A 24,747-nucleotide genomic window follows, 5' to 3' on the forward strand; every position below is an offset into this window, starting at 1 on the left:
ATTTCATTTCAAAATGAAAATCTGGTTTCAAACAAAATGGCTGCAATACTTTCTGTGAAAACAAATGCAAATACAGTTAGCTACCTTGTCTATTTTTATGCTATTTGCTTATATACCCATATTCTCCAATGCAGAGACCTGCATCTCTCTTAAGTGTATTTTTTATATTTCAGCTGCTGTGCACAAGTGCTCACAAAGGTGAGGAAATAAGAGCACTGGTTAAGAGTCAGATGTCACACAGGCAGGCACTACTGGCTTCTACTTACAACATCAATCAGTTTTCAATCCAATGTGCAATAACCCTGCTATTACAGTCCTGGGCCTTTTTCCTGAGCAGAAACTGTTTTGTGCCATGTTGTTTGGTGGCTTCTTTTTTGTTTGGTTGGGTTTGGTTTTTTTTGTGTGTGTGGGTACAAATGTAATTTATTAGGCCAAGACCCTCATTCATTGTCAATACAATTGGGGTCTGGTCTCTGGAAGTGAAAGGCTAGCACATACATGACATCAAATCGGCTCCCCTTTCCTCAAATCAGATGTCTTAATTTTTCTAAGTTGTAATCAAATCTCAGGCCACAAACAGAACCAGACTGCTGATCCTCTTCAACTGGTGAAAAGGAAAAGCACTGTAGAACAAAGATTAATCTCAAATTAAAAAAAATAAATTTGTAGTTTATTATGAAAAATGGTACAATTTGGACCTACTGTACAGCATTATACAGCTAGTTTTTAAGAAGTAGGCAGTTAAGTATTCAATTTCTGGCTTTATAAATAAAGAATTTACCTCTGAGAAATAGAAACTGAAGCAGCAAAAAGCATGAACTGCCTCAGTATGTGTGTATCGCTGATATGCCTATCCTGGATTTGGATGCCTGTCCCAGCCTCTCACTTCCCCCCTCTCCAATTGTTTAACAAGTATAAACCTGTTGCCAATATCAAAGCCAAACAATAGAGTTGTCCTTCAAATTCTATGTGATTAATTCAGGATCCATACATGAAGGCTGTGAAACTGTCTTTGTGCTGATACAGATGCCTCTCAGAAAGATATTTCTGTTTTTAAATGATCTAGACAAAGACACTATTTTCTCCAATTGAATCAGGATATTAGTAAGGAGGAAAAGAGTTTCCTACAAGTCTTTTCACTTCTACAGAAACAAAAAATTGACTTTTAGTAGATCATGTGCACATTTTCATTTCTTCAAAACAAATATTTATTTTCCCAGGTTATCTAATAAACCCCCTGCTAAGAACTTTGTAAGAAATGATACTGCTGAGAAAGTGTGCACACAATGTCAAATAATTAGTGACAAATAAATTAATATTTAATAACTCAATATTTCAGCAGTGTGTCCAGCATTCACAAGCTCCACTGAAATAAGTCTTACCAAACACCTTTGGGGGAGGGGAATAAAATGGATAAAACCCACTGGGTTTCTTTTTTTGATTTACAGCTATTCAAAGAAGTCAATGCAACTCAGATCAATAACCATCAGAAGCACTAATAAAACCTTTGCTCTACTAGTTACCTATCTGAAAAATATTTATGTCAAAAGGAAAAATTAACCCATGATTTGAAATAGAAATGCCGTTCCATTTAATCGCTCTCCATTCATGATTCCCATCTCGTTATAGTATTATAAGCAAAATGCTGCTCTCTGCGTTGTAGCCCTTCTTAACGTTATTCCACAATCCTCAATTCCCTAAGTGTTACAATAGCATAAATAAAATGCAACCATATTCACACAGAAGGAGCTTTCCCATAATACAGAGATACATGGAGTTTGTGGTCACTGTCCTTTCCATTACCTCTATGGGAAATATTGGTCTCATATAGCAGGACTGTTCATATTTTACAATACAATTGGTTTTGGACATGCTTTTGATCACAGATCACAGCTCTGCTAACACCTGCACTAAATACTAACTAAGCCTCATAGAATGGAAAATTGCAATGCTAAAGTTAAGAATTAAAATAAAAGTTCAAAAGTTACAGTCAACTTCCCAGGCAATTGGCTCCATCACTGGCACCTATCAAAACATACAAACGTGACTGTCACATTACAAAAAAACCCAGTTATTTGCAGTGATTCTTCATACTAATAATTCAAGTGGTTCCTTGCATGTAAGTGTCATATAGTCTTTAATAATTTCATGCGTCATTTATTGCAAAAAAGTTTTATAAAATATTTCCTAACATCTTTTTAAATTTTGAAGAAAATGTACATTAGGTACAGATGCCCTAAGAGGGTGCGAGGGGAAGCTTTAACATATTTACCCCCTTTCCCCTTCAAAAAATGTTTACTACTTGGTGAAGATTTCAGAGGAAAAATAGGACAATTCAGTCTCAGATTTCTTTCAGTCCTGATGAGCTGGTGCTCTTCGTGGCAGTGTAGTGAGGTTCCATAAAAACAGCAGTTGACTAGTGTCTCTGAGCTGAAAAGGGGAGAGAAAGGGAAAATGGTTAAATGCTTTCCAGTATATATTGCAAAAGTAGGTAAGCAAAATCTGAGGTGGCCAGAAAAGTTACCAGTTCACCTGCTTTGTGCATTGTATGCAGAAGACAAAAAAAAATATTTACATTATCACGAGACATACACAAGTGAACAAACTCCTCAGTTGACTGGAGTTTTAAGAGGAGCTACCGTACCAATCTATTTTACATCTCACCCCGTTTCAGCATCCAGAGAGAATTTCAATTTTTAGAGACATTTAAAGATAGCTAACAAAGGAGGAAGATTAATATACAAAGCCTATACAATGATGTGTAGTTCACAATACAAAGCTAAATCTGACACCGTAATGCCATTTCAAATGCAAGACCTAAGTGTGCATGGGAGCACTGAAGTATAAACCTGCTAATCTTGTTTCTTTTCCATTATTGTTTATGTTTTCCTATTTGTTCCACGTAAATGGAATAAAATGACGATAAAGCAGATAGAAGTAGTCCAGGTACTAACTGCTGCATGAGACCACCACCAGTCAGTAACCATTTAGGGTAGTGCAGAATCAGCACAGTCTGCACTGACCTGTCTCTTGCGTAGCATGGAGAAAACGTTGTTCTAGAATAACTTATGTTGGAGGACACCTCTGGAGATCATCTGCTCCAACCCCTTTGCTCAAAAAAACACACAGGAGACCAAACAAGGTTCCAACATGACCAGGCCAGCCTTGTTGATTCCTTTTACCATTCTGCTGAGCTTTTGACTGCTAGGATTATTTGAAAGGTACATACACATTTTCCAGTACTGACAACAGCATTGTGAATAACACAACTGAATTTTAAAAAGGAGACTCCTAGCATGCACAGGAAAATCCTGAAGTTCTTTCTAAATTAACAACTCTTCTGAATAATATCCAAAAGAAACGGAAAAAAAATGAGAAGTAGAGCGTGGAGTTTGTGAAAATGGTCCTACCACAAGAGGAGGCAGGGAAGACAAAGGGGATAACTACGGAGTTTCTCTATTAATCGGTTGCTCACTGTGCCACAAAAGGACAACATAAAATAAAGATAAATACTTTATTTTATATCCTATGCAATGCAGTAGAATTAAAATAGGAATGAAATTTTGGGAAAGTTGAAACAGAAGCAATAAGGGCTAATTATGAAATTTAACAGATCCAGGCAGAGACGCACTGACCTGCTATATACTGACAGTAGACTAGGACGCATTCATTCCAATATCCAATAGGTCCTATTTGGGTATGATACTCAGAATTGATATATAATCAAACCTATTTTAGCTATGGTCCACTCCAAGATGCACGAGATAAACCTGCAGAGCCTCTACAAAGAGAAGGATGCTGGACAAATTTCTACTGTGTTCAATAGTCTTACTGTTGGTGCAGGTAACTAAACACCACAGTATTCCAGGCTGCAAAACAACCAATATTGGGTATTAAAGCATATGACCAATAAGAAATTCTCCAAAATAAGACTGATATTAAATTAGCATCATGTATCCATGAAGTCTTGCAAAGAGATTTTATAGTACGTCAGAGAACCAGACTCTACTCAGAAATACCAAAAATCCCATAAAATTTGGACAACAGTTCAGCCAGTATGTCCCAACACCCGCACTTCCAAATTTAAGCCTCAGTGACACTATTACTAGCCAGCAAACTTCTGTGAATTACAAAGGAATAAACGAGACAAGAATTTGGTTCAGTTAGCATGCATACAACTACTACTAGGTCTAAGGAAATGGACAATTCACCTTAACACAGGTGTTCCCTCATTCTGATGGCAGGCAGTTTTACTTTTCACACCCCATCTACCAGCTTAGCAATCGATGCAGTTGCAGTGATTTTCAGAATCAATATTTGGCAAAGACTGTTCATTACACACCTGGCATTTGTGTTCCTGCCCAAGTCAGTTCTACAGCTCTCTTTTACTCTGTGATTCTTACCGTCGAGAGATTCCAGAACACCCTTAGCAAGCACCAGAAGCTTCACTTCTCCCACTGACATTTATACACCATCACTAGTGACTCCAGAAACATTACTAGTCTTATCCTCTATTATAGTCCAGACTTCTGTTTTACCAGCAGCAAATCTCAGTTTATAAAAACTGAAACCAATGGATATTGAATATCTAATCCCAGACCTAATGCAATAATATAGTACTGGATCAAACTTTTAAATATTAATAAAGTAAAAATCATGACTTCTTCATGTAAATCAAGCTCCCTTTACAGCAACAGTATGTTCTCCTCACTGCCCTATTTCCTCTCCATGTCAAAAAAAGATACAAGAGACATGCATACATCCATGACAGATCTAAGTTGTAAATACACATTTGGGCTAGAATTCCCAATAATGTTCAGTATCTGCTTGGCTTTAATCATGTACTTTAAATTTCCTTATGGACTTAGGCATGCACTGAAAGTTAAGCATGTTTGTTAAGTGTTACCCCCCCATATCAGAGCTTTTTGGGGGAAAAAAAAAAATCAAAACAAACAAAGAAAACAAACTTAATTTTCCTAGAAGAGTGGCTCCCTCCCAGTGACTGTACGTCATCTGCAAGTTTCTCATGAGATCCTCCTGCTCACGTTTTCAATTCTTTTCCTTGTTTTAGGTATTAAACTTTAAAAAGCCTAAAATGTTCTAAATATTTTTCCTGATTTTACTTTTACACATCAGCAAAGGCAGGAAGCCATGCCTACAATCACAAGCAGCAGATGAACTGCCCACAAAGTACATCCTACTAAGATGTGATCCACATAGCAAAAATGTTTGAGGATTGCTGGTTTAGGAGACAAAAATCTTTATTTTTAATTTTTTTTTTATACCTTCACATTATACCTGTCAAGTTATTTAATCTGATCATGTAATGCAAACTTCAAGAAGCAAGCCTGAAGAGAAAGTTAGTGTGGATCTTCTCAATAATATATCTATCAATCCTGACACCAGGTTAGGTCAGGGAGAACAGCTGCATCTAAAGTGTTCAGACAGAAGAGGGAAATAAAATAACAGGTAGCTCATCACTTCTGTCCTAACCTGTTTTGCGTATGATTAGTTGATAGCATAGTGAACCCTTCACTTAAGGCAGGGCTTAAACCAGACAGACCTGCCAATTTCACTGATAACTTCAGTGCCCCCAATTTGAATCCACAGTGGTCTGTCAGACACTGTAAGGGAGCAGCAGGACTCGTCAGTCTGATGTAAAATGCTGCCATTTGTTGAGACCTATGGTAGAAAAAATCCAGTTAACAGGAGTAAAGAATTTACGATGGTTTAGAAAAGAAAACAACTGACCTCCTTGCCAGCCTGAATTCTTACCAGGTATACTATTTTTAATTTCCAGAAAGCAGCATACCATGAAAAGATGCTAAAAACTCACAGAAGAATCAGATTCAACTTTTTTGAGCTTAAACTGGTCTTCACCAGCAGAGTTAAAGGGAAATTACAGATCATTTAGCAAACAAACTAGCAGACAGCAAAACAAAGTATCTACCTGTACAGACACCTATGTAAACACTGTCCTGCCCACTGAAAAACTTGGTGCTCAAAGCCAGAGTGATACTATGAAATTTTGCTGGACAAAGTAACTACCTAGAATAAGTGGAAACTGAAGCAATGGATTATATAATTCCTGGCGACCATGACCTTCCTGTATTTTAGAGTAAAAAAAAAAGCAAATTTGGGGCACTATCTATTCAATATTGATGGCATTTTACATCCATTGTCCAATGCAGCCTGTGATAAACCAGATTTTTTCATATACTGAGAAATGCAAACAAGCGTGACAGTGAGGCAGGCAACTTGCCATTGCAGTAATATAACTGGTACCCATATCCAGTTAACCATTACTTTCTTCCACATCTTGATTTTTCTTTCTTTCTAAAATGTGAAAACCACCAGCTATTCCTCCCCTTTTTAGGGCGTAACTCCAATGAGTTACCCTCCAGGTAAAAACCATAAAGATGAGATTGTGCCTTCTTTTGGCTTTGTATCTTCACGCAAAACTGTACGCGTACACTGTGTTCATTATGGTCAAACTACCAAGAATTTCTTTATTATAATAATTAAGTTTGCTTAAAAGAGAAGCAGATGACTCACAGTTGCAGAGTATATTGGAGTTTCTTTGTAATAAAGAATGAGAAGCAAAATACAAGTACTATAAAAACTGTTCCCATTTGGCCGCTCACACAGTCTTTAAACTGAAATTCAAAGCCTTCTTGCCAGTGGCATTACAATCTTTGTTGAAGTGATTATAGGATGAAAGAAAACTGAGACAACAGAAGGTGAAAGAGCAACTGCACCAGTTGCTCTCATGGACATTATGATTTGAAGGCAAAAATCCAGGGTAAGTAGTAGATTAAAAAAATATAGGTTTATTAATTTCAAGTGAGCGTTTCTAACTATTGCAGAATCTCGCTATTCCAATACATACTAACCATACACTTGTTACCTGCATGTTCGGCAAAATTAACGAATACGAAATAATTTTGTGCAGGAACCTTTGTATTGTCACAATGAAGCTGACTTTAGAATGCTGCACGTGGATTTAGCCCAGATCAGTGAGGAATAACCTTTGGCTGGATTGCTATAAGGTACAAAAACTGATCAGGGGATGTCTGATCTGCCCAGTTAAAATATATTTGGTTTTACATTGTTTTATGTGGATCAATAGCAGTGTTTTGTATAGAAAAGGTTTAAGGCAGGAGTATACAGGATTGGGCTCCGGAGATATAGTGACTGAAAAATAAAGCCACACACGTGCAGTCACATATCTTATTCTCCTTATATCGTGGAGGAACATTTCTTACCCTGCGGATTCCCTGGTGTGAACCACGTGGAGCAGGGACCAACAACCCAGAGAACAAAAGGTACAAAGAGCAGACTTGCCACAAAGGATGAAGTGTCCCTAGATCCTCACAGACGGCGCTTCTATGCTTGCAAGCCGCTTGCGTCGGCTCAATATCCGTGCCATTAAATTCCCCGACCCTTGTGAACTCAGCAAGTTGTCTGTTTTATCAATCATTCAGTGAGTTCATTCACTTCATCATGTAAATCCACGATTTGTAGGCAAGTGATAGCAAAGCCTAACTCTGAGGGTACGGCTCTCCCGTGATGTACAGTATGCTCACAGCAGTCTGGGCTCTGTTTTGAAGCAGTTTCATTCACCTGCTGGAGCTATGGAGTCATCATAAAAATTACCACCAGTAATAAACGTAAGCATGTGTGCTAGGACAGGCACTGACACAGCTTATGGCCTTTCACCACTGATGTCATGGACATCTGCCCCACTCAACTGCATTTTACACAGCCATTTTGCTGGAAGTCACCACTCTAATGTGGATTCTGATTTTTTTATTGTGAAAATTTTCACAATCCTGTGTATTCACCATGTCCATAGAGAGAAGCACTGCTTTTGAAAGTATTTGGTTTTGTCTTCAAAGGAAAAGCAGAAAGACAACAGGCAGCCATCAAGAGGAAGAAAAGGCAGCCCAGAAGGACAAGGAAAGTAAAAATAGCAGTATCTCCAATCACATACTGTGAAGGAGAAGATACATAGCTCGAAGTAGAGAGCCCACATTTAAAAATAGTTACAGTAACAAATACGCAACTTCTGTAGGGGACTAATACTTTGTCTAAACGCAAAACTGCATTACAGAAGAAATAGCATGTGTTATTTTACTGCTACAGATTCAAATTTTAACTAGTTAGGAAGAGTTAAAATAGGCTTCTCTTCCAGATAATGAATTACTAAAAAGCAAGCAGAACTATTGCATTCCTCTATAGCCCAAGACAATCTTCAACAACAGGGCCTCAGCTACAAGGAAAACCAAGAGCAGTAACACATTCTTCAGTTTACATGCCTAATTCCCTGAAATACATAACACAGTATCAAGAATTTCTAAAACCCGGCCAAACCCAGATTTTTCATATAAATGTACCAGAAGAGATTAGGTCCCTAAATCCCTCAACACTTGAAAAAACTCAAGGAAAGATATCCCCCCCTCCCCAATAATCAAATATTGCTAATGGGATATTCCAACAAAAAAATTTCAAAGCTCAGAACCTTTAGCTATGATTTTTAACAGCAACATGTAGAGACAAAAAAATCTGGGTTTTTTGGTTGGTTGGTTTGTTATTTTCCCTAGCAAAAATACAGGAAAACAGGTTTGCTTATCTTTTTGGAGGGACCAAAGGTAGAGGAGGGAGCTATTTTTAGTACTAAGCCTTCTCTTTCTTGTTCTTCTTGAAGGAATCAGGAATCAGGAGTGACTTGGAAGCTTTCACAAACACATTTCCAAAGTCTTTCATGACGTCTAAGTTAAATGAGCATCATGAAACCAGTAAGAGTAACCTGATAATAATTTCCTTCTCCTATTGCTCAGACTTCAGCCACTTGTTATTACAATCTCTAGCAAACACATTTCTTGGTATTTCTACCAAAACAAAAAAAGTTTATATCAGAATCAAAATCTCTGCTTACTAAACATACTACAGATGGCCAAAAGAACACAACTTTGTGACAATCACCTTCAAACTGAGATTCCACGTGTGTCACCAACAGCAGAGCAAAAATAACCAGACCGTTCCTAGTACTAGCAAATGTAAGGACGTGTTCCTTACCACATTCATCTGCATTCCTGTATGAAGTACTAACTGATTTTAGGGCTGATTTTAATGGTGACATCTTAGAAAAGTTGACACGATATGCCCCTTACTAAAATCAGTATCAAGATGACTTCAGTTTTAGATGACTAAAGAACCAGACTACATGAAACAGTCCACAATTGTTTATGAAATGCCATTCAGATACCTGTGTGTCAACTGAAGCATTTAATCAGGTCATACAGAGCAGCTTGAGGTTCTAACCCTAACTAAACTTCTTTGAAAAATCCGTTTTTTATGGATTTAATTCCTTTTCACCAGAGCTACTAATTAGCAAAACTGGCACCATATGCTTTAAAATTCTGAACCACTGCAGAAGTACAATGAAACACTAGTGTTTCCTAAAAATCAAACAAAAATCCTAGATGTTACTAAACAAAAATGATGCAAAATTAGTATTTAAGTAAATATTGCTTGGAATTGTATCTGCTTACTTTACTGACAAAGCAAGTATCCTCTCCGCCTTTACGAACCTGTTAGAAACAGGCAAGGACAATTCTGTCACCAGAACTTTGCTGCGTTTCTGTTACAGAATCTTTTAGTGATGGTAACAAGCTAGTGAGAACACAGCTTGCCTTCCAAATCACGGATTCATAGCACATGGCTGGCACGTATAAGAATATTTCTTATTCATATTGCATATTTGACATCAAAACCATTAGTAAGCAAACATGAAAACTGACCCAGATCTATTTAAAAAAAACCCAAAACCAAAACAACCAACCAACCTAATTTAAAGTTGACATGTTATATAAATAATGTCATCCAAACATGATTTTGCATAGAAGAGGCCCCTGGCAGAAGATGCAGTGCAGTTTTACTACACATGGAAACTAAGACTCTATTATTAGAAGGCCATACTTCCACTGTACCAAGTGTGATTCCTGCATGACTAAACAGGACACAAGTCGGAATCCTTCATTATATATATATTTCTACAAAGATTCTGTTTTCCCAAAATCAGAATTGTTAATAACAAAATTACAGAAAACAGAGCCTGACAGGGTCAGGATAGATCATCTATTCTGTCCCATACCCAAATGCAGGATGAATTTAACCCATTCTTGACAAAGGTTAGCCTCACCTATTGTTCTTAAAAACATGTAATTACAAAAACTATGCGACTTTCCAAACACCACCTAGGGTTTCACTATAACAACTGGAATAAATATTCTAGTGCCTAATCTTAACTTGCAGTCTTAGAATTTTAAATACTATTTCTTGTCCTAGTTGCAACTAAACATAAGTGTGTTTCCCCTTTGCCTCTGCACCTATCCTGCAAGTATTTGCAGACCTCGAATATCCTCAGTTCCAATAGTCCTTCTCTGGACTGAGGAATAAAATCATTGGCATAGAAACTGCATCACAGTTGTTCAAAATACGCCTGGCCCTGATTTTGAAAATAACTTCTCAAACATGTAGCCCAAATAAATCCCACAAATCTATTTGTCTTCATGCACTGAACGAGCAAAGCCCCAATTTAAACTTGCAACAGGGGATCCTGATTTATTCCCTGTGCCAATTTATACCTGCAGCTTGTATTGTTAACACTATCCCCTGGGACCGTGGGTAGGTAGGTAGAGAAGATCAAAGACTACACATCTCCATCAGCACAAGCACAGAAAACCAGTTTTCAGCCCTGTGCGTACAGAAACTATCTGGGAAGGTTACGCAGGCATGCAAGACTGTGTCTTACTCCCATTTGTCTCCCTATTGGATGTGCAAGGTGTCTCAGAACTTCTTCAGTATAAAAGCCCTGGTCTTACCAATGACAATAATTTTCCACAATGCTGCTTATTCAACTTCACGCCAAGAACACCGATTGCGTTTTCCTGGGAGAAAAAAACAATGGAGCCAGAGATATGAGTTTCCTTCAACAATCGGTACCTGGCACTAAGCTTGCCAGTGCGGCCCCAGGGAGTTATTCCCAACTGCCGCATCTGGTAGCAACAACAAAAGCGTGCAGGGAAAAACCATTATAGCAAGCCAGTTACCAAATCACTGTCTCCACAGCCATGTCTGGGAACTGCTATTTTGCCTTGTGTTCACAGAAGGGTAGTTGTGTCACAGTTTAATTTAAGAAAAATTTCATAAATTAATCTAAATTACAGTCTTGATTGGTATACACATCCCAGGTACTACAGAAGAAAGACTGAAATGTATGAGTAAACCATAGGAAGCCATAGGGTTCTATTAGGATCTAACAATTAAAAGCCAATAATCAGAGATATTTCTGACTTAAGGAAGAATCACTGCTGTTCGACAAGAGTTTTGTAAAACCCCATCTAAATTACCATAAACAGTTCTTGCCACTGATGTCAGAGAAAGATGAGTTCAAACTAGAACAGGTGCACAGAAATGCCAGTAAGACGAGCAGGGAATAGAAAAGCCATCTTACAAGGGGATCTTATTTTATCTAGTTAAATGGCCACACTCTATAAATACACTAACAGGATGACACCATAGGAGGGAACTACTTAAACTAAAATACAAAGTTGTCATAAAGAACAGTAGTTGAGGTAGTTTAGATGTTGAACAGGAACTTGTCATCATAATTGTTAAGGACATGTATCAAAACAGAGGTTCTTCCCATTACAGATTAAGAATAATTTGAAGCTGAATACTTACAACCACATCTCAGAAGCTTGGATCTAACAGATCTTTAGGTAGCTTGACAGCTACTACAAAAGTTTTCAATGCTACAGGCCTCTCTACCTGTCCTGATGTTAAACGTGAATGATCTCCGATCACTACAGTCATGTCAGAAGAAGCTTTAAGAAGTTAGTTGTGCAAAACCTCTGCCATTAATACTTTATTTGATTTATAGGGATAATTTTACTGTATTGTTGCAAGCATAGCCTGTCTATATCCCCAAAATGTATACTACTATATCCTATCCTAAAAAAACAAAGACACACACGCTTAATGTAAGCACAGATTAAACTGACATAATCCTGTAGCAAGTCATTCCATTTCCACAAGCATGAAGTAGATGCTGGATGAATTTCCAACAGTTGACTGTGTGACAATGACATATGTTTCACCAAAATTCTCCTATAAGCTCTCTAAAACAGGAGAGCACTAGTCCCTTTTACTGAACTTGCAGACGAACATATTATTCTCAAAAAGCCAACTCATAGTTCTCCTTCTGGTATCACATCTAGCTCAATACACCAAGTTCCTCTCTTTTCCTTCAGGTTCCCTATGACCTCTCTATTTATACCCTTAAAAAGTAAACTGAAAATAAGAACAGAAAGCACCTCAGCCTTTAACCATTATAAACTCTGTACTGTAAGATCACTTTCAAGTTTGTTTTTAAATAGCATACCTACACTTCCACCAAATGGCTTATGACAAAAAATACTGCCATCTTACTGCCCTTTTAATCATAAGCTCACTCTACTTACCTTCCAGTTCACAGTCTTTATCTACAAGTTAGTATAGTGATCCCACTGCATTGACTGAATTTGCTTATTCCTGTAGGCATTTATTAGAATACAATTATAAAGAGGAGATGAACTGAAATAGCCTTTCACTGATTGTCAGCCTCCTCCTTTCCAGAATTCGTTAGCCAAGAAGGCAGCTCTATTTTTTTTCCACTGTACTTCGCAGAACATGCATGAGGACAGATGATAATACTACTGAGGACTAGCTACCAAGGTTTTCCAAAATTCATGTTCCTGTTCTACTCTGACAACTTTAGCAAGAGCTTATAGGAGACATGAATGGATATCAGTTTCAGGACTTAAGAGAGTTAACTAGAAACAAACCCAAGGCTAGCAATGCAAAAAGCAACTCTTACCCCTTCCTCAATTCCACTGATGAGTGATTTCTTAAACCTAATGCATTTAGAAACTACTTAAAAAAAAGTATTTTACAACATGCTGAAAGAAAGAAGTCTTCTCAGCCTTGCACAGCTGACCCAAATTATCCCCACTAAACACACCCCTCCTGGTGAGGTGGCTGTCAGTTATGTATGTTTCAAACTAAAGATAGCACTGTCTAAAAGAAAATACCATAATCAGAGATGATTATCTCATTTAAGTGTTGACATAAAATTTAAACTCTGATTAAAAAAATAACAAATATTTGTTCAATTTCCCATAGAACTCTACTTCAGAAACATACAAGCATTTCACAGTTGCTTCTAGCTTCACTCATGAAGCAATCACACCTTCAAACACTCCTGTTAAAGGAAATCCTTATAAGTTTTGGAATAACTACTCTCTCCCAAAACATTTTAACTGAAGCTAAAGATCTTCAAAGGAGAAGTAGGCTTGTACTAGAAACTCATCACCACCTGTCACATTTTCCCCCCTAAATTGAAAGGCCATACATATTCAACAACTACACTGAGGAATTTTATTAAGTCAAAAAGATAGAATTTGCATTTTATTATATTAAGCTGATTGATAGAAAACTAACAGTCACTCTTTCTACTGATGTTTGTCTTCTCAAGGCACAGGCTGCTTGCAACAGTTGCACAGCTTAATTACACAGAGGCACTATCCTGGCACTGTACAGGCGTGCTCCTGTCACGAGTTATTTGATAAGTCATTTAAATTGTCAAGTTAACTTAGAGATGGTAGATGTGTACCCAACTGCAAGAACAATAATCCACACTCAAAGTGTATGCATTGCTGGGAGCAGACAGGCACATAAAAGTGTGGAGGGTTTTTTGCAGTCTATAGCTAAAACAGTACTCAGCTTCATCTAAGTCTTCAAAGCTGATCTACACACGGCATCCATACTGCCATAACCAAGGTTACTTACTGTAACTAGACTTTACATTAAGCCCAACATTTTCTCTACTGCAAATCTTGTTATATCTAGAGTGTTAGCTACTTCAGAGGGAAAGGAAAATCATGGACGAGTATGAATAAGATATTTTCAACCTAATGTAACATGGCATTGAAAAAAAAAAAAAGTAGTCTATTTGTTTTGAGACCTGGTAAGTCTGAAGTGATAATGCACATTCACTGTAAAACTTCGGAAAGACTTCTTAAAAGACTGATCAACTACAAATCAAGACTAAGAATCTTTAAATGCCTTTCATAAACAGTTCTTTTGAACATAAAACAATCTAACAAAACCCCTCTAATACTTGTTGCTCTCCCATCTCACCAGTGAACACCCGAGCAAACTTTGGCCTTAGTACTATTCTAACTTTATATAAATTAATAGAAAAGAGTACAAAGCTTCCAGGTCTTTTAAGGAAAAATTAACAGTGTAAATATTGATTTCACCACTACTTGGCTCAGAACAACTAACTTACAGCCAGTTCGCTTGAGCTTCTAAACCTCAACGAACTAGTGTAGACATCTAAACCACATTGTATGGGTTCTTGACTTCAAAAAGCAGTCTGCTTTAATAACAAAGTACGGCTTATTTACTTAAATAGAGTAACTGTTTCTGTTTGCAGGAAAGAATACATAGAAGTTAAACAGGATTTTTTTTTTTTTTACACTATGAAATTTATTGTGTGTTTATCACATTCAAAAAGCATTGACCAGTGAGGTTTTTCAGTAACTGTTAGAATGCCAAGGTAAAGCTGGTATGTTTGGAAGCTTAATTAGCACCTAACAGAGATGACCATAAGCTTGAGGAAAATTTGAACGGCCATGTATTTGACACTTTGGACTTCCAGTAGTTTTGTGGGTACAACAGAATAATTTAAAAAGGGAAAAAGAAACTGAATGCTTTGGAAAGACCAGACAGTATCATGAACATATGAAATTTAACCTTAAGTTAAAAAGATTTTAAGGGTTTGATGATTAAATCCTTACCCCCATTTTCATGTCTGTTTAAAATCTAATTTCAGTCTAAGCTTAAATTTTTACTTCTGTCATGATTGCCTACATGGGCAATTATGGAAAAAACAGGATGAAAACTGCTTTAGGATGAACGCTGAGAGATTCTTCACAAGGCATTGCAAGGCTGAAACAGGAGTGGGTTGGAGAAGAGACAGTAATTCACATGGTCAAATAAGGACCAAAACTAAAAGAAAAAAAAATGTAGTCAGTTGCATGAAAATGCCCCAACATTGAGCAAAAGACATGCAAGAAAAGACGAAGTAGCAGTGGAGAGTGGGTCTGATTAGGTTTTGATAGATGGAGAAAACTGAAAACATTTCCCCACTGTATAAGTGACATTATCCACAGTCTTTATTCAAATATATGGAACAAAATCTAATTAAGGGAGAAATTTGATAAACTTTACAGAAAGCCCTCTACAGAGCTAGTTTTGAAAACAAAAGGGACAGATAATTGCTTAATCTCAAAATTAAGACTGAAGTATACCAATAATACTTTACATCAAGCAGTTATCTTTAAGAATGTGTGAAAAAGGACAATTTACTTTTTAAAAAGGTGTCCTCTAAATACGGCATACATATAAAGTACTCTAACATCCTGGATTTTTTTCAAAGCTTTTTGAGAAACACACACAAATAATTCAGATTTAGTCAATTTTATTTACAGTTTGTTTTTTTACATTTCAGAGCATTACACAATTACATATTCTCATTTTCTGACCTGCAAACAGATACCTTAAACGGAAATATTAAAAAAAAAATGAAGTTAGATACATCCAAAATGCAACAATTACACATCTGACAATTCACAAAGTGTAATTTACTAGGACGTATCCTAAGAATTTAGGAACAACCAGTCAGGAGAAAATCTGACCAATTTCAGCAATCAATTATTTACACATTCAAAACAAAGCCTCTCTTAATCTAAACCTCCAGGCAAATGGCCTGAAAGATTTCTTCAGGAAGAAAGACCAGAAGTTATGATTCACACCTATGCAGCATTAACAGCCCTTGATCCCAAATACTGAGCAACTTCTCAGTTTTGTCTTAGAGCTACAGGCATCCCTCTCAGCTTCTCAACCCTGAAGTGTTATATTTGTGCCCCCATGTGCATAGAAAGGCTGAGTGTTTTAAGTGGTCACTATGATAAAACCCCATTTAATCTGGTCTTTAAGTTACATGAATTCTTCTTCCTTAAAAATTTCAGCAAGTCTTCTAATGTCATTTAAACTGGCCTATGTGGGTTGGGGCATGCCTCCTTAAGATGTTTAAGCATGCTTTGAACCAATCTGCACTGGCCAGACTAAATACATTAGAGACTATTTAAAATAATCTTTAAAGACCATTTAGACAAGGCTTACATTTCTACACTTCCCTGATGGGCCACCAAAAAAAAAAAAAAAGTCACAGCTACTACTTTCATCCCTTGTGTTAACCCTTTGCCACACAGCAACTAGTTATATACTGGGTAGAAACTACTAAAAAATTCCCTGCAAATAAGCTGCCTTTCAGCTGAGGCTATGGCTCCTATGCATTGGGTGTTTGAGGAGTTTTATTCTTTAAAAAAAATGCTCACTTGAAAAATACTGAAGTTCTCACTTTAGGCTAATTTTGATTGCGTGTTCAATTTGTTTAACTGTCAAGAAACCGCTACAAATGGAACAACTTTAGTATAAAAAGAGCAGTCAACCGAGTGCAACTTCTGACTTGGCAAGTCCTTCATGGTAGTTCTCTAACTAGGCTATGAATTTTGTGGAGCCTCCAGATTTCTTGCCTACCTTACTTTCCATGTTCACGTTTCAAACTGTGTCAGCAGGGCCCGAACTTCGGGAGTCAGCTGCTTAGCAGCCTTAGCTGCCTCTGTGACGGCCTTGCGGTAAAGACCCTTTCTCTTCTTATTAAAGCGCAACTGGAAGCTTTCTAAAAAGGGGGATAGTTGTGCAAGAGCAAGAAAAGATGTTGTTGTGGAGCCAAACCATGAGATACGAGCCTCCTGTCGAACTAAAAGGCCATTATCTTTCCGGCTCACAGTTATGGAAAGAATACGGGCTGGCCACCAAGGGAAGCCATAAATCTTGGCCCAAACAATGTCCCCTACACATACGGTCCTGCCATCTGGTGTGACACATTTAGAGACGTTTTTGGAAAAGACTTCCGTTTTCAAGGAATTACTGAGCTTTTTCTCTTCCTTTGAAGAGGAGGAGGAGGAGGAAGGTGCATGCATGCTGCCTGGAGGAAAATCAAAGCTTTCAGTAGAGCTACACTCAGAGTTGGTAGATTTCAAATCATCTGTGCTATCACTACTACAAACTGATGCACTGGAAGAGTCAGATTTCTTTTGATTAAGGGTCATGTAAACCGTTATATTGCTTTTGCTGCCTCTCTTGCCCAATGTCTGGTGTTCATCCTGATCAACAGTTACATGCACTTCACTTGTGTCCTGAACCTCACTGCTGGCCTCTTCAGGGCCTTCTGAGGGGCTCTGATTTTCTGAAGGGGCCTCACCTGCTGAGCGGGTGGAGGAGCAGCGAGACTGGGGCTTAGTTGCCATCTTGCCACTCCGTATTTTCTCAAGTCCTGTCTTGAGAGAAGAGTCATTTTCTTCATTCCGATACCTTTGTGGCTTTAAACGCAATCGGGGTGGAAGGGAACCTGAGCTGGTGTTCTGAAGACGCCGTGTGAAGTGGACCTTTGAATGTGCATTTTTGGAAGAGGAGGTTGCACTCTGCTTCTTTTGTGCCTTTTCTTTGGCCATTTTCAAGACTTCCCGAGCTTTTGCATGATCCATGTTTTTGCTCTGGAGAACTTTTTTTGTATTTAACTGCGCTTTTGAAGTATTTGCTTGTGCGGAAACTTTAACTACTCTGCTTCTGCTGTGGGCAATATTTGAAACCTTGACCACAGCATTCCTTTTCTGGCTTTCATTTTGGCTTTTTCCATCCACTTTATGGTCAGTCTTAAGTTTTTTATTCACAGTAGTCACACTCTCATTTCTTCGTTTTTTATTATCCTCATATTTTGAAGAGTCACTTGCATTGCCACCTTTTTTTATTTCCTTTTTTTCTGCAACAACACTGTTTTTGCACTTGTCACATAAGACCTGCCGAGGTCGTAGTTTGATAGCATTCATGATAGAAGTGGGTTCCTCCCTGTACATTTTACGCTTGGGCCGCTTAATTTTCCGGGGTGGAGGCTGAGGTATTGACTGGTTATATGTGTCCCTGATAAACAATGGAGGAGGATATGGTGCTCCCTCATGAAAGAGAGGAGGTGGTTTAGAAGTCCATAGGCTTTTAGCTATGCTAGGTTCTGATGGCTGCGTGAGAGAAGAGTCATCAGGGACTGCAGCATTAGATTCACACTTCACCTGTGCCTCATCTTGGAATGGTTTACTTTGGAGCTGCATGGCTTCAGGTTTATCCTTGTATTCCCTTTTAGGAAATATGGTCACAGGGATGCCATGGGGTCCAAACCTTAAAAGAGAGAGAAAAAAAAAAAAAAGGTTTTGAGGGATCTTTTGCTGCATTTCTTAAAAAGCATATGAAAGCCTGTCTACATTATATAGCCACCATTTGAAAGACATGAGTCTCAGGAAAATTAAAGCTTCATATCTAGCTTTATAGTAAGCTTGGAAAAAGCAGGAAACCAAAACCAAGTCAGTAGAGAATATGAAATACATAACTTTGCTTATTATTGGTTTCTCTTGCATCAACAAGATGCCCTGAAAATGTAACAAAAAAGCGTAACCTACAGACAGAAGTAAAAGAATTAACTTTGTACTTTTAGAAAATGCTTATAAACAAGTAAATTACACACTCATCCCATCAACTCCAAATCTACCCAAGATTAATTTCCATACTAAGTCAACTTATGTGAAGAAGGCATTTTCAGCAACTTTTACAAAATTCTTCCATTTTTAGCATACCACAAAAGGCCAAATATGTTTCAGATTTAATCAAGGCAAATACAGACTGCATAAATACTTGCATTGAACAGAGCATGCCATCATTCTTCATCCACAAAAGATTAGCACCTGATCATCATATCATTACAGCTCAAAACTTGCTAGCCTAAGAGTTTCTTCCAGCAAAACTACCCTTATTTCACCACAGTACAAACCGTTCCTCCATGTTTTGCAAGCAAACAATATTTTAAACCTTTGCCTACTTTTCTCCAGACAGCTCTAGATCTCTGCTGCCCCATTTGACCCACACAGGAGTTCTCACCACCCTGATCAGCTCTGAGAGAAGAGAATGAAAAATCCCAGTATGACTTAAGCATTAGCTCAACTTTCCTATAGTAAGTAGCATGTTGCCTAACAGGTAACCAACACTTTCTGCAAAGGGTTGTGCCAAGGGAAACATTTTATCAGTTTGCAAGGCATTATGCTTGCCTTCTCCTGAGTGGAAATCAAATGATAAATACCTTCATTTACAACAATGTATCTTTCAATGTCCAGAACAGGGCAGGAGGGATTATAAAAGCTTGTTTAACCTTCCTCCTGTTCCACTCCACAATCTACCAGCTGAGCTACCAGCCTCACAGAGCTGTCACCAAGCTGTCCACTGCTCTTGAGCTCTGCCTGACTCCACCTCTCATACACGCACTAGTGTTTGGCTTATATTAGTTAGTATTTTAATAGTTTGACCTTAATGCAGTAACAACGATAGACAAGGTTGCAATTCAAATACCAAATCATCCATTTTGAATCACTAAACAAACACCATTATGTTTATCCCACACCTGACAGGAGAATGAAGTAATTACCCAAGATTTGTCCTCAGGTTAACACTAGTTCATGTTGCACTGCAGCTGCTCAACTGCAACATCCTCTTAACTGATTGAACTGAAGTTTATTTACAATCTATGGTTGCCTCTCAACTGAAGATAAATGCTGAATACTGGTCTGTTTTCCATTCACACTCCTGCAAGAAACATGCAGTTTATACAAGTGCCTACGTGTTGGCTTTATTTCTTCAAAATTGGTTTTGAAAAAACATCATCATATGTGTTAGAAGATTCTTTACACTGTCACCAACAAATGCCGTCACTTGTTTGTCCTTTTGCTTATCGGTTAAGCCTCTTTTTACACTTAAAAGTTGCAATTGAGGCAAACAATCCATCCAAGATTAAATTATCCATCCAGTTTGCACTTCATTACAAATGGAGAACAGAAACAGCAAACAACCTACGCAAGGTTACAGAAGTGAGCAGCATAACTAAATGCAGTCTACTGCACTAGTGAAGGCTACAGTGAATTATAAACATTTAGCAGCTGATGCAGACATTTTTCCAGCTTACAGTCTGGCATTAAACCACAAGGGACTCACTCATAACTAAGTTTTAAGTTCCCTAAAGTCCCAGAAGTCCACCACATGTAAAGAAGTTGCTTTTCCACAAACACTCTTTCTTCCACCAAAGATGATGACTAAGTTATACAATTCCAAGGGCTTTAAAAGAAACTATCAGCTGATAATAATTAAATTAGCAGTATTTTCAGTGTTACTTGCAGCAAGAACTTCAGCTTCTTTAAGAGCAGTAGGATCCAGAATCCCATCTTTCACCACCTAACAAAGATTACAGGATTTGGGAAAAAGTTAATGTAGTATAAGAGCTGAAAACAAGACAGGGCAAGATCCCTGCTGTGCAAATTTCAATACCAGACAAACACCACAGAAGTAGATAAACTAGACAGCAGTGCAATATCAAATGGGCAAAACCCATGCAGAAGAACACTTACAACTCTTTTTACTGTCTCAGGAACTGCATTTCCTAGCCCCTCACAAGACATTTCCATAGTCCAATACACAAGCCTTTTTTCTAGAAGACATTTATGCTGACTCCGTCTTAGGAAATTAAGCTAGCAGTGACCAGGGAAGAAGTGGATGAAAAGGACTGCAAGGAGATTCTCTAGAAGGATCCCATTTAAGTACTTCATCTCTCTTTTCCTAGATTTTTGTTTTACTGCCTCACAAGCAAAATCAGCACAATTAGCACTCCAAACACATAAAAAAGCCTAACGGAAAGCTCAGCATATGACTGATACCATGAAGGCACTGAAGATTAATACTGCACTTTAGACTATCCTTTTCCTCAAGCATCTGCATGATACACTACTAGGCCAAACAGCTGAAGAACAGGACAGCTTAAGTGGAATTTTTATCCAAGATGCAAACCTGCTTTAGTAAGACAAAAAACCAATCCAGACTGAATCTCTGAAGCTAGAGTCTGTCTCACAAAAAGTACCATTTTAACAAGTGAACTAGAATCTCCCGTCCCTGTCTGCCTAAAAATTAATGAATTGTAGAGTTAAGAGAACATTCACAGATATCGTCTGGTGCCAGTTACATAAGAACAAATGAAGACACTATTCCTGTAAGTGATATGTCAATACATAAAGACATGACTAGTCAAGACATAGTCCACCTGAAGTACAAGATAAATCTGGTAAGCCCAGAGACTGAATATTACTTCCAACAGCTGAGTGTGTGGTACCTTCTTTGGCCTCATCCAATAGCAGGTTGCATCCATAAACATTCAGTTTTTAGATGATCTTTGTTTCCTCCTTGGTGAATGAACTTCTCCAACTACGCAACTTAGAAGAATGATACGAAAATTAAGAACAGAGAACAATGGCAGAAAAACTTAGGAATGAAACAGTAAAAGACACAGGAGAGAATGAAAACAAAGAACAAGGTAAGAAGAAAGCAAAGACAAAACAAAGAATGGCCTATTTTTCTTAAGAGAAGCAGAACAAAGATGTGATCTTAACAAACCTATTCAAGACAAGGCATGACACAGCATCTAATTAGTTCAACTGCAAACACAAGTATTTATTGCATATACTAGAATTTGAAGCCCTATTTTCATACATCTAGTTGGTGGACATTGAAGACAAGTGCTTCTCAGACAATCACAATAATAATTTTTTTTACACCAACTACACGTTTGAAATAGCTAGGAGTGCCATGTGTATGTAGGTTAGACATAAAAATTGCAAGAGCTAGCATTTGGTTCATCTACTACAGAGATGAAGAAGGACTAAAAGGCTACCGTATAAAAAAAGGTTAAAAAATCCAAGCAGCACAACTCAGTTGTATCACAACATTTACTGATCCACACGTCAGTCAATGACCGGGCAGTAGAAGATCACCTCTTAAAAAAAAAAACAACAAAAAACAACCAAAAAAACACATTTCAGTTATGCTACATCAGTGAGACCACCTACATATTTCGTTTGTCACATGTTGCATGTTTAAGTACTATAAGGAACTGCCTTGTCTTTATTCTAACAAACTACATTATTTTCTTATATTAATCCAAAGTATCACCTGTTCCTACTATAATATTACTTTCCTCCAGAAAAGGCTACTCTTGGAAAGACATACTCCAATTACTGTTTGCTTAAAAAGAAAAAAACCAACCCATTTGTGCCTAAGTTCCAGCTGTTCATTGTACAGCCCACTCATGCATAACATAATATAGTTCTACCTCAGACTATCTCTTGAAGGAATAAAAGGGTTCGTTGATGTGGGATCTAAAATTGAAGTGTTAGGAAAACCAAAGTAAGAAATAGGCATTTCAACCTAATTTAAGGCAGTTCTGTAAAGCAGTGCACTGCTACTTCATACTTATTCAAAATTAGAACCAGTTTTCCATGTTGCCAGGTTCTTCTTCTGTATAGGTGTCCTGGCTCTTTTTTGCTTTGAAAAAGCACTTCTAAAAGAGAAGACGGTTGAGAGTCATCCTAAGAAACTTATCTCCAAGAAGTTTTACAAGTAACAGAGCAATCAGTAGGATCTGCTATCATATTTCTGCTATACATATCACTTCAATATACATATGCATTAAAGACATAAATAGCAACAGGAATATCAGGAACTATATTTAAACAAGAGACTAATGGGGTAGATGAGATCAATTCTAGCAGTCCAGCGATCTTTACACTGAGAAGAGCTTTCAGTTGACTAGGGTACACAGAGACAGAACTATGACAAAAACAGTTAGGTTTTATTTCCGCTGTTTGTCAACTGCAAGTTAATGAATAGGTAGCCATGGCATCTTTTGTCATTATGTAAAAGCTAGTTTGGCTATCAAACCTAGAAGCCTGTCACTTAGAGCCATATAGATTTGTATTACAGATATGTAAACTTAAGTACTTCAAGCAAAGTAAACCCACTTTTTTTCAAATCTAAATTCTCTAGCAGAATTACTACAATGAATATATATTACTATTCAATTTGTATGCAAAACACAGTGCAGTTAAAGAGTATTTTAAAAAAAATAATCATGACATAAGGAACAAATCCCATTTAAATTCATAACTGTATGTACATAAACATCTAAACAATACATCCTGGGGCAAAGTGTTTTTATGTTACTACATAAAGTCTTAAGCTCTCATCTTTAGCCTCCAATGTCTAACTTTTACTTCTCTATTAAAAGAAACAAAAATGAAAAAGCACCTTGTTCTGCCAAGAGCCAAAGGAGAGAACCCACTGAACTGGTTCAGAAGTATTTCACATTTGTCTGCAAACACACTGAATTAAAGTCAAAGCACAATAACTTCCAGAGTTGTGATGTTAGATCAAGTCTGTTGTAAATGAGTACGATCAAAACTCATCTTCACCACTAAGTCAGACTACAGTAATCTCTGATTACCTTTTTATGCATTGCTATTGTACTCAGTATCATTCTTAGTGTTTTGCAAAAGCCAAGACAAGCAACAACTGAAGCAATTTTTATTGCATGCATAAAAGTTCAATGACTCTGAATGCTGGGAGTATAATAATATGCTGAAATAACAAAGAGCTAAGTATATATATACACATTTCACGCATGTATCTAAACTGAGGGTTTAAATTATAATATTCAATGTAATATACGATTAGATCATAGCTATTTGAACACAAAGTATTTCAGAACCCTCAAAATAACCCGTATTCAAAACACAGATTATGCAATAACCTATTTTTAATATACGATTTACTTGGTGTGATAAAGCGCGATATGGAACACATTGCTTTAAGCAGCAGGCACCTTACTGAAAAAAAGCATATGCAGAAGCCAAATTATCAACTCAGTGGTTTACTCGTCTCCTGAGCAAGGTAACACAGGCTGGGCTAAATAGACTAGAAAATGTGTATTTCACTTAGAGCTCTAAAAACACAGTAAAGGACTGCAGTGTAAGTGACTCTCTGGAAAGAACACATCATCAGGAATAGATCTTGCTACACCATCACAAACTTGCAGCACCAAGAAAAATTTGGTTAAATATATCATAGTTCAAATTAAGTAATGTGTGACAATCCACATCTAAGCAAACTAGTAGGAAGCTTACAAACTTGGAGACTTTTACTATTCAATGTTAAGCTTAGTGTTTTTCAAGCAGGTACACTTGCCTGAAATCCAAGCTCTTATTTCTGGCACACTTTCAAGGCAGAGGAAAAACTAGAGCAGAGTATGTATAGAATTGAGTTTGAAAGAGTATCTCAAAAAAGCTGGTTAGAAGTATCCAAGGCAGCAGCTGATTTTAATTATTCCTAACCACTGTCACCTGGGTCTCCTACTGCAATCACTACCCAAGTGGAAACCAACTAATGGCTACCAAACAACATGCAAATATACCAAAGGCTGTATTAGCTCACAGTACACCTCTGAAGGAAGTTAGAAGCCCTTTGAAAGACTTCAACTTCCAGGAAACTGAATCACAGAAGTCCATGTAGTCAGGCTGCTGATGCAGACCTTGAAGAACTATCCACTGTAGAGACAGAAGAATCCCTAAGTTGATAAGCCTGAAGAGTATGCAGGAGGGT

General features: G+C 37.5%; 1 protein-coding gene across 2 annotated transcripts in view; it reads right to left on the reverse strand.

Moving 5' to 3' along the window:
• Nucleotides 1-404: 404 nt before the first annotated feature.
• Nucleotides 405-24,747, reverse strand: part of PWWP2A (PWWP domain containing 2A) — a 31,128-nt gene continuing 6,785 nt past the window's right edge. Inside the window, exons 2-3 of one of the 2 annotated variants that reach the window (XM_010579107.1) lie at nt 17,438-18,405; nt 405-2,430 (exon numbers count right to left, since the gene is read on the reverse strand). In XM_010579107.1, coding sequence (XP_010577409.1) covers nt 2,417-2,430; nt 17,438-18,405 — 982 coding nt within the window. In that variant the 3' untranslated portion in view covers nt 405-2,416. Of the gene's footprint in view, nt 2,431-16,710; nt 18,406-24,747 lie in introns of both variants that reach the window. The other variant, XM_010579106.1, reaches the window with a different exon arrangement.

This window comes from Haliaeetus leucocephalus, unplaced genomic scaffold (genome assembly GCF_000737465.1).
Source record: "Haliaeetus leucocephalus isolate CR32 unplaced genomic scaffold, Haliaeetus_leucocephalus-4.0 Scaffold656, whole genome shotgun sequence".
Lineage (NCBI taxonomy): Eukaryota > Metazoa > Chordata > Aves > Accipitriformes > Accipitridae > Haliaeetus > Haliaeetus leucocephalus.